Below are 18,137 nucleotides of genomic sequence, written 5' to 3' on the forward strand. Positions count from 1 at the left end.
GCCATCTATTAATTAGGTAATATCTCACTAGAATTAGATGAACAAAGAAGTATGACAGATGAGAAGACCTTTTTTAATTGGGTGGGGGTATAGAGAGAAGAAGCTTTATTTGACAATACTGTCAAGTGGTGAAGTTGTAGAAAAATACCAGGGCAATTATCTTTACTTGCTGATATATCAGGATTAACCTCAGTATTTCCTATTTCTCTCGAAACACTATTCTACTTTAATTGGCTACCCACCTTTTTCTCCCATGGTGCTGTAGCTGGTGTGTTCTTTTTAGCACTTTCCAAGGGTACTACCCAGTCAGTATGTTTAGTACTTTCTTTTGGACATTATTGTCCCATTGCTTAATTGTGTGCAAGGACTCAAAACAACAACAACACAAAAACAAAACACTCCATGTATTAATTTTCTATTGCTGCCACAACAAATTACTGCAAACTAATGACTTGAAACATCACAAATTTATTATCTTATAGTTATTTAGGTTGTAAATCTGGTCTGGTTCTCACTGGAGTAAAGTCAAGGTGTGTCAGCAGGGCTGCATTTGCTTCTGAGGTTCTCGGGGAGACTCTGATTCTTGCTCATTTGGGCCACTGGAAGGAGTTAGTTTTTCACAGTTGTAGGACCACCATGGTTCCCATCTTCTTGCTGGCTGTAGGCTGAGGGCCGATTTCAGCTTCTTGAGGATGTCTACATTCCTTGGCTTGTGGCTCCCTTCCTCTGTCTTCAACGCCAGCAATGGTAGTGTTATTCACACTGATCTCTCTCTGACCCACTCTTCTGCCTTCGTCTACCACTTTTAAGGACTCATGTGATTACATTGGGCCCCCCTGGATAATACAGGATAATTTTTCCATGTCAGGGTCCTTAACTTTAATCACATTTACAAGGTCCCCTTTGTCATGTAAACGCATATTCACATGTTCCAGAGATTAGGATGTGGATATCTTTGAGAGGCCATTACACTGTCTACCATGCTCTAGTTGAACAGTTAGACTTATGCATGCATTGTAAGAAATTGTTCCAATTGACCCAAGTGGTTCTACAAATTTTACATTCTTGTTACTAAGCTATATTTATTAATATATAGGCCAGTAGTTTTGTTCTTGAAAATTATAATAGTTTAAACATAACATAGGCAGTTCTCAAACTTTACAACAACAATTTACTGGAAATCTTATTAAAAAGTAGAATTATCTAGTGACAGAGTTATAATATGGGCTTGTATTGAAAGTATCATGAAAACAAGCTCTCTTGTTAGAACTTGTCTTATGCTCCAAGTGCTATAAAATAAACACAAATGAATTGCATACGTAGAATTTGCAAGTATACACAAAAACATAAAATGCAGATATGAGTTCAAACTAAGATACTAGTCACTTAAAAACTTTATTATTTACTTGCCTTCTTAAAATTCAGGCTCTTTTTTGAGGTTTGCATAGTCCAAGTCTCTTTATAAAAGCTAATAAGCATTAGTGCCACCTTTTGAATAAAATCATAGAGTTTTTCTTTTAGAATCCAAAATATCTTATCTATATCTCTTCGAATGCATGACATCTGGATACACGTGAGATGCCTGAACTTTATTTGGACTGACCAAACTCCCACAAATGATCAAGAACTATGTCACCAAATTCATTTCAATTGAGAGTACCTTTAAATAAACCAATTTTCTCATTAAAACATGATCTATGAAAATATTGGATTGTGGAGATTTGGATATGACTTACTGCTTCAAGAAATAGCTGTTGTGGGTGGGGTGAAGGTAGTACCATTTAGAGTAGCATTTTCCAGCTGACTGGATGAATTTTTCAAACTTTGACTCTTTGCTACCCTCACCTATGTAGTGATCCTTCCCTGTCTCCTTCTCACTTACACCCTGAGGGTAAAAAATTATAAATTTACGGACTGTGTGGAAGGAAGGAAAGGAATGCTTCTCTCTTTCTTGCTTAATATCCCTTTCTCCTATTTATCTCAAACAGATCAAGTCAGTACTTCATTACTACTTCACAATTCATAGCTTCTACAGAGACACATACACATACAGTCTGAAAATGTTCCAATTAACTTCTACTTAAAATTCCCATTTATGTTTTTAAAAGATTTTTTATTGATATTTTAGAAAGAGAGGAATGGAGAGAGAGAGAAAAACATTGGTGTAAGAGCTTCCTCCACACCCCCTACTGGGGATCTACCCTGTAACCTGAGCACATGCCCAAACGGGGAATCAAACCCGCAGCATTTTGGTGCACAGGATGACACCCAACCAACTGAGCAACACCAGCCAGGGCAAAATCCCCATTTATATGACTGAGAAGTGTGAATGCTTGATGTGTACTGTGTCGTATTGTTTAAATTGTATGGTCTGCTTCTACCCTTTTTCAGTTCCACCCAAGTATACATACATACATACTCTTTAAGCCAGAGACTTCAATGTCCCTAAAAAGAAACACTTTACCCAAGTAGCAAATTCTCCAAAGAATTATAATTTGCATCTACCCCATAAAAAAGTCTGTCTTCCAGGAACTAATTACCAATTTTATTAAGAGTATTTAATATTTTGGGTAAACAAATATAGCCATAGTACATAAAAACTTTGCCCAAAGGACTCCTTCCTTAGTGTTACTGCACAATGGACAAAGACTCATACAATTATTTTTGTACAGCAATTTTTGTCACATTAGCAGAGCTGTCTATAGCTAGATCATGGAATTGTGTTGTGATATAGAGCTGGACATTACAGTGATCTTAGTTAAAAATAGTTCTCTAGGAGTGTAATAAAGTGATGGATGCTGATGGCATTTTAGGAGGAAAAATCAGAAGCCATTTCTGGGGTTAAAGACTGCAATTCTAGTCTTAGAATATGATACTTGAATGTGTAGATAGGTGAGTGGGCTGTAGGTGACAGTAAAGATTTTTTCCATCTCCTAACAACCTGAGAACTTAAGATCAGCAATAGTTGTATTTTTTTATGGTAAGCATAGTACAAGAAGGATAACTTCAAGTCTTATAACAAAGTTTAATGAAAAAAAAACCTTAACGGTGAGGCAGATAGTTATGTACAAAAATGGAAAATTTTTTTTTTATTATTTTTATTTTATTTTTATAATTTTTTAAAATATATCTTTATTGATTTCAGAGGGAGGAAAGGAGAGGGAGAGAGATAGAAACATCAATGATGAGAGAATCATTGATCGAGCCCGCAACCCGGGCATGTGCCCTGACCGGTAATCAAACCCTGATCTCCTGGATCCCAGGTCTACTCTCAACCGCTGAGCCACGCCCAGCCAGGTAGAAAATAATTTTAATATGAAAAATTTTGCTTAAGTTAGACTCTTTGCTTCTCTAAGCCCCATATGTGAGATTAGCTTGATAGAACTATCCTAAGTGTGATTCCCAGACTCATTGTGTTAAGAGTCTGTCTTCTGATTTTTATTTTTATATTGCTTTTCCCTATCTTAAAAATACTGGTCATCATATTAAAATATTGATTTGACTAAATCATATTAACCATTCTATTAAAACATCATTGATTTGATGCTGAAGTTTTTACCACATTCATTGAATTACTTAGAGAAGCCTCTAAGTTATTGCAAAATCAAGGTTGAGATTTGTCATATTTATTAGAGGCTTTGAAGATATAGAATCAGTGGGACTCTTAGAGCTGCCAGTTATGATTCTTAAAACGTGGAATGCAATTGGCTATTACTTTGTAAGTTTGAAAATCTTACTCTGTCGTCCCCCCCCCCCCCGCCACGTTTCCTTTTTAAAGAGAAATAAATATTCCCCTAAGACCTGGTCATGAGTTATTGACTTTGTAAAGTTGAATGTAACTGGAAAATTTAGAAAAGACAGAAAAGGATAGGATTTTACCATTTGATTAATGATTTTCCTGTTCCCAAAGAGATTTGTCTCAGTGATTTCTAATTGTTTTTGAGTTTGTGGAATCTGCCTTTATAATAAACTCAAATTAGATAACTTGGAGGTTTGAATGTTTAATAAACTGAAATTTTAGGCAGGTGATACCTGAATTCTTTAATAACACACTTTTCCATTGAAATACACCATAGCACAATAGTCAAATTTCAAAGTTGATGAGCTACAGGTAATAAGAGTAAAATGACACCTTGGCTAACAAATCCTCTGGGAGAAAAAAAAAAGCTCCTTTAAAGAAAGTTGGCCTGGTGTTGGAGCTCCCATTACAGCTTCTTCATTTGGGGATTGAAGAATGAGAAGGCATGTTCCCTGTCTTAGGTAATAGCTAAACGTCTCAATGGGCAGGGCTATTGCTGGCTGTAGGGTGGATCATCCTTTCAGAGAACTAATGTGCAGCCAGAAGATTATAACTATTTCCCCTGTGCACTGGGAAGGGAGCTATTAACAGTGATGGGAGCACATGTTGTTTTCCCTAGTCTATAAGTACATACTGCCATTTCCCTCCCACAACTACCACTTGTATACCCTTACCTTATATGGCTTCTGAAGGTCAGGGAGCTTTGACTTAGATTTTTTTAATATAATAGGTGTGGAATCAGCATTTAGAAATTTATCCTTTTGGTTACTCTTTTATTTCTACTTCAGGTATCTATCTATCTAATCTTTCATCAGAATATTATAAGTAATGTGAAGAATAAGAAATAGGGTATAAATCAAGCTTCTAAACAGAAGAATTTTCTGGTCTATATGCGTGAGACTTAATGTAATTTAATTAGTGTATAGATTTTAAAAGATGAAGAAAGACAAAAGTTTTGAAATATTGTAGATAGAGGGAGCAAACATTAATTTTAAAGGTTTTCAGGAGCAAGATTGAGATCTTCAGTGCAAACCCTTTATGGTTTGGATAATTAACTTTCATTCTGTTATAGTAATCTAATGGAGTATCATTTGTCATTCCATTTGTTTAGCTCCATTTCCTCATCTGTGTCATAGTGCTATTTCTGTGATTGTGATAGGTGGCTTTGGAATTCAGAATCTGTTCTTTTAAATGTTGATATCACTAGTGTAAAGTTCTCCCTAAATTTGACCTGAGTTACACCCTAGAATATGCTATCCCCTTAACCCATATGCATTGGGAGAATGCCATGAGATTTTTAGCATTGCTATTGTTTTTATGGAAGTAGTGGTAAAAGTGGGTAGTTTTAAACTGAATTAATTCAAGAAGAAAACGACTTGCCTATAACACAGTGTGTCTCTCTCAGATCCAACTTGTATTTACAAATTAAGTGTTGCGATATCATTTGCTCTGTGGTCCCTACTCTGCTATTTTTCATTTTTAGGCTTGTTGTAATGGGAACAATGTGGGCTCTGGAATCAGACTGGAGTTCAAATCATAGTTACCAGACTCATGGCAAGGCCTTAAACTCTCTTCAGTTTCCTGTCTTTAAAATGGGATTGTTATGAGGATTAAGAAATATAGAGAATGTGTCTGGCAAAGTGCCTAGTACACAGCAGGTGCTGGGTAAATGATCTTATTCCTGTGTTTAAACTGATTTCAGCTATTTATCCATGTGATTTTATTTTAAATGTGACAGACCTATGCAGATAAGGAAGCTTCTTTACTTTGGAAAACCATTTGAACTTTTTTTCCTTTTTTGTGGGCTCTGGTGTTGCTGCAGCAGAAAAGAAAGCCTTCGAAAGATTAGCAGCTATTTTATATCATTTATGCTAAAGACTTCCATCAGTGAATTCATTGCAAGTGGACTGTAATGTACAGTTGTCCCTCTGTATCCCCAGGTTTTGCATCCATGGGTTCAACCAACCATATTTTCAATCTAAATTCATACTATGCCACTTTATATAAAGGACTTAAGCATTTGCTGATTTTGGTATGGAGGAAGGTGTCCTGGAACCAATCCCCTGCAATACTTAGGGACAACTATACTTATGTCATTAAAAAATAAAATAACTATCCAAAGCTTTATCTTTCTTAATTCCTTTCAGGGAAGCACCTCATTAAGGAGATACATTCTCCATAGTTCTTAAACATCAATTAATTTCTGTCTTATTAAGATAACTTGCTGTGATATTTATAATTTCCTTGTGCAATGATACTGTAAATGACACTTTACTTAGAACATATCTTTCAATATTTTAAGTTTTACTTTTTTTTGTCTTTCTTTAATGAAAATACCAAGCTTATGTTACACATATTAATTTCATGAGTTGGAAATTTCTTTCTGATTTTTAAAAACTTTCCCTATTTATTTTCTTAATGGAAGTTAATTGAGAGAGAGAATATCATTCAGTTTTTGTTTGGGAGGGGTGTCAAGGAGAGTTAATATTCTAAATTTTGGAATGTAGGAAGATTATTAATACTTTTAGAATTCAATATAGTATGTATATTTTGAATCTATAGAAAAATCAGTGGGAAACGACTTCTACCATCTTAAGTTTTTAAGTTATTTCTCGAGTGGAAGGAAATACCTTGACAGATTTAGCACTCAAATTCAAATGAGTATGAGAACAGGTGGCTACATTTCTCCTCCACCTGCTGTGCAACTTTATCACAAGAAATGTTTCATTTCACAAATGCTGCTGCTAGCAGACACTTCTCTGTTTCAGAGCAGAAAAACAAATGGAGGGGGAGTACTTCTTTGAAGAAAACCTTTTTCTTGATTTTCTTTTTAAATTGTGAGTGTGAGAAAGATATACTTTATTTTTCTGGGGGACGGGTGGTGGAAAGCATGAAGCAGTGCCTTGATTAACCAACAGGATTTGTTATACACCATTTGTTGTATACCATTCATGGCTTTCATTTTTTTCTTTTTCTTTTTTGTTTTGTTAGTATTGCTGTTCTTGCATACCAACCCACTGGCACTGACTTTCAGTTATGCTAACATTGTTACTCTGGAAATTAACAATATTTGTATAATACTTTTGACACTAACTCAAACCCCTGTTCTTTTGTTACAGTGGAATTATGTTATTAGACTACATTGTTAGGTTTAACCACTTTGTAATGTAATGGTTATAAGCAAAAATAAGTGCTATGAAACTCATTGGGAACTAAGTAAAGTGAAAGGTGTTGTTCATATACTTTTACCTTCTTAGCTTTTCTCTAATACATTTATTTTTTCCCCTTCAGAAATTAACATAAATACAGGAAAGTAAAGAGAACAACTTGAAACTACTTTGATAGACTTAATCCGTATTTTTTTCCTGCAAGTACATAGATCCTACTAGCATCTTTTATTCACAGTATGTTAATGTGCTGCTCTTCATTGGGTATAAGAAGTTAACATACTAAAGCATGTGCTGGCACACATACCAAGAAAAGGGAAGTGTTTCATCTGCTTTCATGTTAATAATTTCAGAAAGCACTAAAATGTCCTCTTTTCGTTGACAATAAAATGTGACCTCACCTGGCTTTTGGTATAACATTAAACTGGTGATAGAAACCAAGAAATTGAAATGCACAGTTTATGATTAACCAAGTTGATACCTCATTTTTAAAACACAGAAGTACTCATTTCAGTGGATTTTACAGGAGTAATTTTTTTTGTTTTGTTTTGTTTTGGAGATTGGTGAGTGTTGGGTTTGAGGCTTTGGAGCCAAATGATACAATTGTGAGATACTCTTCCCTTCCCCATATAGCATGCCACCAAACCTGATTGCGCTAGTGAATTCTAGGCGTTTACAGTTCTTTATAGAATGCCTGCCAAGCTATTACCTTTATAAAACTATTCATTGTAGAAAACATATTTGAACCAGATTGACATAGCCCTCTTGCTGCAGCCCACCTACCAGATTGTACACATAATACACAATACTTTATTGTCATCACGTTCAGTATAAAAAGAAAAAGATTGTACATTTGATGGTTTTAAAATTTTCATTAAAAATCCATCTGGGTGAGCAAAATCATACAGACAACAGGGTCTCAATACATGTTTACACTAACAATGTTGAGAGTGTATCTTCCACTCTATTCTTTGATAAGTTTATATGTTTAAGATGGAATCTTTGTTTTAATTTGCATATTCTGGAATACTAATGAGGTTGAACATTTTTCTGTTAACCATTTGTACTTTTTGTATTTTTATCTTTATAAATTGTCTGCTCATATCATCTTGGGGGTAATTTTTAATATATGGGAGTTTTTGAGGTAAGATTACAATGCTAGCATCACCCTGTTAACATATGTCAATTGCTTAGACTTTCTATTTCTTTTGTCTTCAAATAATAGCACAAAGAAATGCCATAGTGTGTGTATGTTCAGTTTGACCACCTTTATAATGCTTTCAGTAAAAGGATCAGACAGTGTTCTTCAAAAAAGTAATTGTTCTCTTTGAGCAGGCACAGTTGACTGATTCATGTATACTGTTCAAAAGATTGCTTTTGTGCTCTGCGGTTGGTCATTGTTTAGAAAATAAGATGTGTTCAGTCTTGGTGGGAAGGATGAGTGTGGCCTGGTAGCAATATACAGATGTAGGAAAAAGATTTGGTTTTTAGAAAGAAAATTGATGAACACAATCTCTCCTGTGTCTAATTTTATAGTGTTGATGAAATGGAACTATTGGGGCAAGATTTGCTTGATTCTAAGTTAGCATGTAAAAGTGAATCCAAAATAACAGTTGTTTTAAGCAGAATTAAATGATTATTCTTACATGAGTTTATACAGAACAAAGGCTTTCCTGAATAATTGTCTTGTAAACTTCAAAGCCATTATCTACTTATCTACTGTAAACACTTGACTTTTCAAATTGATGGGCCATTAATTAATAATATGAAAACCAGCTATATTATCTTGCCAAGAAAGAACAGAGGTATTTTATTGTTAGGTAGTCTTGGAAGAGCTGTAATTAATAATCCTACTGTGTTTCTTATTGCCAGCATTACCTCATGGATTCAGCTCTCGACTGGGAAGTTATTTAGAACATGAAATTGCTTTAGAAAAATTTTTCTGAAGAGGTTAATCCCTCTGTATCAGGGTTTCTCAACCTTGGCACTCTTGACATTTTTGCCAGAGTACATTTTGATGTGGAGGTGTTTAACAGCATCCCATTAGACACTAGCACACAACTCCTCCTCCTTGCACCAATGAAAAATGTCTCTAGACATTGCCAAACATTGGAGAGGGGAGGCAGACATCCCATTTGGTCCCCTTTCCCCTACTGAGAACCACTGGTCTTTATATTACTTTTAACTATATGACTTGAAAAAAAAGATTAAAAATGTTATTTGTTTTTGGAATTATTCAGGTAATTTTTTAAAGAGTAGTTTGATAGAATTGTGACCTGGGGGTTGCAGAGAGATTTCACATCCTTGCAGTGTTGAAGACCAATGCTCTTCACATCCAGTCAGTAAACTTAATGAAAAAGAGATAGAAGAGAATATTGAATCTGCTGAGAAGGTTGACATGGTATGTACTGTTACTGATGCAGAAATAATAGGGAGTGTTCTGAATGTTAAAAAGTCAAAAGATGTTGATAAAAGGTCATGAAGAAGATGATTTTAATGAAGGCTTTTCAGCTTTTGAAGTAATTAATTAGAAAGCTAGCTGTATTATCATGCCAATAAAGGGCTGCCTCTTCATCTTCTGCTTTTCAATTTTAAGAGCAAGAAACAAATGGCAAACAGTTGTTATCTGTAGTTTACTTTTTTTTAAAGCAATTTCCAGAATATGTTATAGGGGCAATGTGGTTTTAGCTTTACTCCTGTCCCAGGTACATCTGTGGTTCTATAAAATGCCAATTGATGGTCATTGAAAGCACTATGAGATAAAGAGATGTCTTTGGAATGATCTACAGAAACGAGACTCTGCATTCATTCACCTGGCATATATTAAACCTCTCACGTACCAGGTTCTGTGCAGAAAATACAGAAAATAATAAAACATTCTGCTTGAATATCCCATTAAAATAATTCTGGATGAATGGAAATTTTCTGGTTAGGGATACCAATCACCATCAGTCTTTTACCCACTTTTCCAGCTGATTCTGTAATGTTAAATGTCTGTCTGCAAAAGCTGTTTGAAAGTGTGTGTGAGTGTGTGTATGGTATATATTATACATATAAGTTAATTCTTTTAAAGCCGTTTCTGAAACTAGTGGAAAGCTATATTCATTTTCTTTTATGCTTGTTAAAATCTTATTTAAATTATTCTCTTTATTAAATATCCATGAGAGTTGAATAAAACATGGTCCTATACTATTAATTTATTTTTAATTATACTGTGGCTGTAATATCATTAAGAAAAATTGATGTCACCCTTAAGGCCAGAATTTTTGCTAATTATTGCCAGTTGGTGTCAGAATTTGAAAAGCAGGATCTTTGTTAAAAGTCTGGTATAGTCTTAAAATTTTTTGTTAAAACTGATCAGCTTAGATTATAGATGTGATAGGGGAAAAGTGAAATCTTTATGATATTGAATAGACTGGAGTTGGAAAAACAAATAATTCAACATTTAGGCAGTTACAGATAAGTAGGAAAAAATACAGAGTTCTAGCACTTAACAATCCATTCTTCCTCTTTATTTTCTAATGTCAGTTTTAGCAGTCTAAGTCATGAATGCACAGACCCATTCAGAGCCATGAGCTCCCTGCTCTTAGGCAGGTGATTCAGAGACAGTTTTAGCAATGTATACCTAAGGAAATACAAGCCAGCCTGATCTAAGGAATAATGAAAGGTTGTACCATGATGATCATTTTTAGTATAACCTAACTGAGGTTAACTATTAAGTATTTTGGTATTTTCTCTGTGGAACTAACTGATCTGTTGACTACTGTTCTCCAGTCTTTTTTTTTTTTTTTTAATCTTCTTTTATGGCTCCTAAAATTTACTGATATAATATACATGGGTATAACTTGTATTTATTATTTTTATTATTTCTCTTTGAAAACAGAACTGCAACTAGACTGTAGCTATCTATCTAAATAATCCCAAACTGATAAGTTAGAGATATTGCTAGAAAACAACGTTTTTTGATGTGCAAAAATTTTTATTCACTTTGGGTTGATTAGGACTATAACTAACAACACAGGAGGAAATAATGTTGTAATATATCACAGTTAATCTTTGAACTTTTATTAATGGGGCTTTCAGAGTTTGGAATTAGACTAGACTTAGGTTCAAATCCTGGCCCAACCACTTACAAATTTTTGTGACCGTAGGTCAGGTATTTTTAACCCTTCTGTAGGTAATTTTTCCTATCCTTAATAAAAAGGACATAATCAGAATACCTATTGCAATGGATATTTTTAAGGATTATATGAGATGAGCTATGTAAACTTCTTGGCAAGTACCTGATGCATAGTGACTATTCAGTAAATGATAGATATTATTTTGTCTTTCTAAAAGTAGGTATTCCACTTTAATTTTAACTGTGAATAACACAATTTGATTGTATTGTTACCTGCACAGTGAAATAAATGCCAAAAGCAATTTCTTTGGCACTAAAAAAATGAAACCTTCTGTGATTATGATTTTGAACCAGCTTTTAGGTTCATTTCTCAGGTCTCATTTATCTTTACTGATCTTGAGAAGCTTTTTGCAAATATATATATTTCTTCTATAATGTAGAATGGTATGAGTCTAAAATATAGTGAAACAAAATTCAGTATATTCCACAGTCAGATGATTGGTACTAGTGACTGATTATTTCTTGAAATAATCTCATTACTGTGAATTATGTGACAACTTTTAATTTACCTCGCTTTCTGACTTAAACAAATTTTCAGATCTCTTGTGGAGGAGGAAGACCAACACATGAAATTGTCCCTTGGAACCAGCGAAATGGGCCTCTCATCCCATTTGCAGTCTTCCAAGGCAGGAGCCACACGCATCTTTACCAGCAATACCCACAGCTCTGTGGTGTTACAGGTAATCTAACTGTCCTTTGTGTAGTATTTACATGGCTTTAGAAAGTACCCAGGGTCTTTATGGTGTGGGATGTTGATAGTGGGGGAGGTTGTACACGTTTGGGGACGGGGTTATAGGGAAACTCTCTGTACTTACTGCTCAAGTTTGTTGTGAACCAAAAACTTCTCTAAAAAAATTAAATTCATTAATTTAAAAAAAAGCAAACAAGCAACAGAGGAGAAACCTTGAGGGGAAAACTGCATACCTTCCTGGTGTTAAAAAAAAAAAAAAAAAAATCCCCAGAGTTCATTCTTTGCTTTGTTTGTGTAAAGGAGGTCTTGCTATCATGCCACTTTCTTAGAGAATGTTGTATCTGGCAACATTAACTTTCCATTATGTCTCAGCCAACATAAATATCACAAAGTCCCTACTTTAAATGTCCTAGTTCCTCACTCACAACTTTTTTTACTGTCACCTTTATCATAGTTCTAAAGGTTGTATTTATTTGGTGTCTCAACTCACATTGGCAATGTGAGGACTGCTAGATGCAAATACACTGATAGATGTAAGAAGTAATAACTCACATCAAAGGAGCGGACAGAAAAACAATAGAAAGAGAAAAGAACACACAGACCTGAAATGTGGAGGTATTTAGTGTAAGGATAAGGAGTCCAAGTATTTCTGACCCTTGTGGACATTGCCTGACCTCTGTGGGCATTGCTGAGTTAGAGAATCGTATGAAAATGGATGTCCATTAATGTCTTCTAGATGTAGTTAAATTGTATCAGTGTTCTCTGCTTAGTGAGATAAGGAAAATAAATCTTTCTAAATGTATTTTAAAAGAAATCTCCCCAGGTGAATTTCATGTATATATCTGGTCAAGAACCATTAAAATAAATCAGTATATAGTATAAAATATATTATTAGTATAATATATAGATAACATAGGGAAGAGGCTTATGCTTGCTGTGTGGCCTTGCTGTGTTATATAATTTCTCTGGGCTTCATTTTTCTTATCTCCAAAATACGACTCTTGATTAAGAGATCTCTAAATTCCCTTGTAGTTCCCATCTGTGTGATTCAGTGAAATCACATTTTTTCCAGTGTTTCAGTTTCTAAATGGGAACTGAGGTTTATGGTTCATTGTTCTGTGGGTATCATCAATAGAACAGAGGGTCAGGAAGGAAACAATTTCTATCTCCTGGCATCTTAATTCTATGTAAATGGTTTAATTGTTGGTTTTGGAAGGCTATGGGAGGAGAGAATAATGGTTCAAGCTGATAGGGGAAGCATGAGAGGAAGGTTTTTTTTTGTTGTTGTTATATTAAAGTACTCTCTCCAAAGAAAATACAAAGAGACCCATGTACCCCTGCACTATAATTCTGCCCTAGCCATGACCATAGTCATGTGTAATGCCAACTTTTGTGGTTCTGCTAATTTTTAAAATGTACTTTAAAACAAATAATGCAAACCAGTACTGTGTAGTGAAACAGATTTAGAGCAGTGGTTCTCAAATTTTAGTGCATATCAGAATCACAAGGAGGAGGGTTGTTAAAACAGTGTGAACCAGTCCCCACCCCCAGTTTTCTGAATCAAAAACTGGGGATGGGGCCCAGAAATGTGCATTTCAAGTAAGTTCCCAGGTGATATAATACTTCTGAGGAACATAACTTTTTTTTTTTTTAATATATCTTTATTGATTTCAGAGAGAGGAAAGGAGAGGGAGAGAGAGATAGAAACATCAATGATGAGAGAGTCATTGATTGGCTGCCTAGCCCACAACTCGGGCATGTGCCCTGACCAGGAATCGAACCCCGATCACCTGGATCTTAGGTCGATGCTAAACCGCTGAGCCACGCCCTGCTGGGCTGAGGAACATACTTTTAGAATCACTGTTCTAGAGGTGAAGTCTGTCTTCCACCAAGAGAGATGACCTCTTCCTTTCCTCCTTATATCATATGGAGATAAGTTAATGTTATAATGGGGAAACAATGGAAATACCTTAAATATCCATCCATAGGAAATTGGCTGCCTAAATTACATTGCATCACCTATGTAATAATGTGCAGTTACTAAAAAGAGCAAGATAGATCTGTATGTATTGAATGGATAGACTATATCAAATGAAAAATGTAAGAGGACAAATGTGCTATATCCATACAATAGAAAATTATTCAGCTATATAAAGGAATGAAATACTGACACATGCTACACATGGATGAACCTTGAAAACATTATGCTACTTGAAAGAAGTTAGTCACAAAATACCACATATTATATGATTCCATTTATATGAAATGTCCAGAATAGGGAGACCAATAGAGGCAGAAAGTGGAGTAATAGTTGCTTAGGGTTGGAAAAAATGCGAGGGTACAAGGGTGATATCTAAAGCATACAGGGTTTCCTTTTGAGGTGATGAAAATATCCTCAAATTGATTGTGGAGATGGTTTATATACTATCTGTGAGTGTACTAAAAACCGCTGAACTGTACACTTTCAGTAAGTGAATTGTATGGTATGTTAGTTACATCTCAATAAAGCTGTTAAAATAGTAACAGGTCAATATATGTTGTTTAATCCTATCTATTTGTAGAAAAATATACAATATGCATACATATACATGAATGTAAATGCATAACAAAAGGTTTGGAAACATTAGGGAGGTTGGTGATGATGTTTTACACTTTGTGCTCTGTATGATCCTGCACTGTTTACTTTGTTTTACAATGGAAATACATTTGCATATTACCTTTGTAATTTAAAAAATATATTATGGTTGACAAAACAAGTGTAGCTAGGCCTTAGAATCCTTAGCTTTGTCATGTTTTAGCTCAGCCTTTGTTTGTCCAGGCTGATGGTAGGCACACTGATGTGAAACTAACCTGAGAGTTTGTATTAAGTGAAGACAATCTTTCCTAAACTGATTTTTTTATGTTCTAATATTTTTTGTGGTGGCATAGAGCTACCAATTTATATTGCTCTTGAGAAACTTTGTATACTCTTCAAAAGACTATTAAAAATTATGTTCTCACAAACCAAGATAATTAAGTACAAGCACTAACAGGGACTTTTTTTCTGTATCTAATCTTAGGTATGTGGTTGTCAAGTGAACAAGCTAGAGAAGTGTTTAATGTGTAAATGCTATCATTGTTTTAAAATTGGCAATCACATAAACTCCAGCTTCAAAAGGCATTGCAAGTAGCTGTCAGGGGAACGGATCCATGGGGAGAGGCTGTTTTAAGAAGTCTCACTCTGAAGGATTACCCACTGCATAACTGTAGTGGAAAGGGCATGCATTTAGGCCATAACTGGAATCTTAGTTTTACCACTTAACAGCTAGCTTTGTGACTTTGGGAAGGTCATTTATCCTCCTTAGACCAGCTTCCTTATCTGTAATATGGGTAAGAGATATGAGGATTAAATGTGACAATTTATGGGAAAATAAAGTGCATAATTTATTTTCCTTCCATTTGAGCCAAACAGGGAAGGTGTCAGAGAAAATGTAGCTGATCAGAAGTGATGGATTTGCCAAATACAGTGTCCTTCTGGTGGGCTTGATTTGCTCTAACAGATTAGTTGTCTCCATTAAATAGGCTTTAGAAAACTAGGCAGTCAAAGCAAGTGCCTGGAAAGTATTTTGATACCTGATAGGCTCCGATTCCTAGAATCTTGAACAAATCTCAGGAGATTCCATGATGGAATTTGAAGTGCAAAAGTAAGAAAACTTCCATCCTTTGACTTCATTCTGTTACCTACGTTGTCAACATCCTTCTTTTACTACCCCATCCTATGGCAATTCGTTGAATCAAACTCTTCCTAGCACCTTCATTGCTTAAAAATAACAGCTTTATGGAGATACAATTTATATACCATGTATTCACCCATTTAAAGTGTACAATTCAATGGTTTTAAAAATATTCAGAGTTTTGCAGATATCACCACAATCCACATAGAACATCATCATCCCCTCAAAAAGAAACCTTGTACCCATTAACAATCTCTCCCCACTTACTCCCAACCCCTTCCCCAACCCTAGACAACCATTAATCTACTCGCTATCTCTAGAGACTTGCTTATTCTGAGCATTTCATATAAATGGAATTGTACAATATGTGGTCTTTTATGACTGGTTTCTTTTACTTAGCATAATGCTTTCAATGTTCATCCACATTGTAGCATGCATCAGTACTTGTGTCCTTTTTATCACTGAATAATATTCCATTGTATGGATATGCCAGTTTTAAAAATCCATTCATCCATTGATGGACATTTGAGATATTTCAACTTTTTGGCTATTATTAACAGTGCTACTGTGAACATTCATGTACAAGTGTCTGTGTGGACATGTTTTCATTGATCTTTCATGTATACCTAGGAGTGGAATTGGTGGGTCATATAGTAATTCTGTGTCTAATTTTTTTAAAAAATATATCTTTATTGATTTCAGAGAGGGGAAGGGAGAGGGAGAGAGAGACATAGAAACATCAATGATGAGAGAGTCATTAATCGGCTGCAGCCTGCAATCCGGGCATGTGCCCTGACCGGGAACCAAACCCAAATCTCCTGGATCCTAGGTCGATGCTCAACTGCTGAGCCACGCCTGGCTGGGCTCTAATTTTTTTTAAAGAACTTCCAGACTGTCTTCCATAGTGGTTGTATCATTTCACATTCCCATGGGCAGTATATGAGGGTTCCAACTTTTCCATATTCTTGTTAATACTTATTATGTCTTTTTGATTATAGTCATACTAGTAGGTGTGAAGTGGTATCTTGTGATTTTGATTTGTATTTCCCTGGTTGCTAATGACGTCGCATATCTTTTCATTTGTGCTTCTGGCAATTTCTATATCATCTTTGAAGAACTGTCTATTCAGATCTTTTGCCCAGTTTTTAGTTTGTTTTTTTTTTGTCTTTTTATTATTCAATTGGAAGAGTTCTTTATATATTCTAGGTACAAATTCCTTATCAGACACGATTTACAAAGTATTTTCTTTCAGCATCTTTGATTTTATAGTCCTTGTTGTTCTGCCATAACTGTAATCTTCCCAATCTCTGATCCATTATCCATTCAGTGATATAATCTTTGCTTCTGTTTTGCCATAACTGAACTCATATCCTGGTCCAAATACAGAGAGGTATTCACTGTAGAGGAACTACTGCAACTCCTCTGATCAAAGAGGAAAATTCTGTTCCTCAGAATTTTAGGCATTTGCCATCTCCACTGTCACTGTGGCCACAACCATTGCATTGGAATTCCCTGGGGATTGGGACTTAAAAGAGAAGAAAAAAAAAGTAAAATGGATTTTCTTCATTGTCTGAGCTTTAAGAATCCTCTTTCCTGCTCTTCAAGCCGTAAGTAGAGCCTTCTGCTCCCAGATGACTGCTTCCAGGTTATAGGATGCCTTAAGTCCATCCTGGAGTATACTGGGGAAAGAAAGTGGAGGGTAGGGAGGAGGACCTACCTTCATTTTGGTGGTACTTTGCATTCTAATTTCTTCTCCCAATATTCTGCTATCATTAACATATTTTATATATTTTTAAAAAATTCTCATCCAGTGATGTTTTTGTTGACTTTTAGAGAGAGAGGAAGGGGGAGAGAGAGAGAGGGAGAGGGAGAGAAACATTGATGTGAGAGAGAACCTTCGATTGACTGCCTCCCATATGCTCCATAACTGGGGATGGAACCCAAAACTTAGTATGTATCCTGACCAGGAATCGAACCCACAATCTTTTGGTGTATAGGATGACACTCCAACCAACTGAGCCATCCAGCCAGGGCTGCATTTACTTTTAATCTTTGTGAGGTAGAACCAGAGTAGCATTTTTTCTAGGACAAACTTTTCCCCAGTACTGAGGCAAATCTTTTTGAGTACTCTACCTAAAGCCTGGAATTGTAAGGGTTTAGCCCTTGTGCTTTGGATAGGAACTGTTCTCAGCCCTTTGTGAGCCTTGGAGAGTGTTGTTTGTGCTCCTTGTGGATGGTTTTTTCCCCAGACAAATGCACTTATCAGAACTCTCCTAAGTACTTGAGGGTCACTGTTTTTAGATTTCTGTGCAGATCTCTCCTCTTGTATTCTGCCCTACAAACCTAGCTGCCTTAGCCTCCCCAGACTCTCAATCACGGGAAGATGCCAGGCTTCCCCTGAGTTCCTACTGCCTGTAATTTGAAACTCCAGGCAATAAGCAATCATGAGGCTCATTTAATTCATTTCTCATCTTGTACAGATCCTTCTCCTTCATCCAGTCTTAAACTTTTTTCCCCCCATAGACTTTGTCTGGTTTTAAGTTGTTTCAAGAGGTAAAGTAAATCCAGTCCCTGTAACTTCATCTTT

The 18,137-nt window shown here is 35.4% G+C and overlaps 1 protein-coding gene across 5 annotated transcripts in view; it reads left to right on the plus strand.

The window, feature by feature from the left end:
* The window catches only part of KLHL13 (kelch like family member 13), a 325,110-nt gene that overhangs the window by 278,144 nt on the left and 28,829 nt on the right, over positions 1-18,137 (plus strand). For all 5 annotated transcript variants that reach the window (XM_016202711.2, XM_087829330.1, XM_087829332.1 and 2 more), the window contains one exon: positions 11,685-11,826. In XM_016202711.2, coding sequence (XP_016058197.1) covers positions 11,685-11,826 — 142 coding nt within the window. The remainder of the gene's footprint in view (positions 1-11,684; positions 11,827-18,137) is intronic.

This window comes from Miniopterus natalensis, chromosome X (genome assembly GCF_054644295.1).
Source record: "Miniopterus natalensis isolate mMinNat1 chromosome X, mMinNat1.hap1, whole genome shotgun sequence".
In the NCBI taxonomy this organism is placed as follows: Eukaryota; Metazoa; Chordata; class Mammalia; order Chiroptera; family Miniopteridae; genus Miniopterus; species Miniopterus natalensis.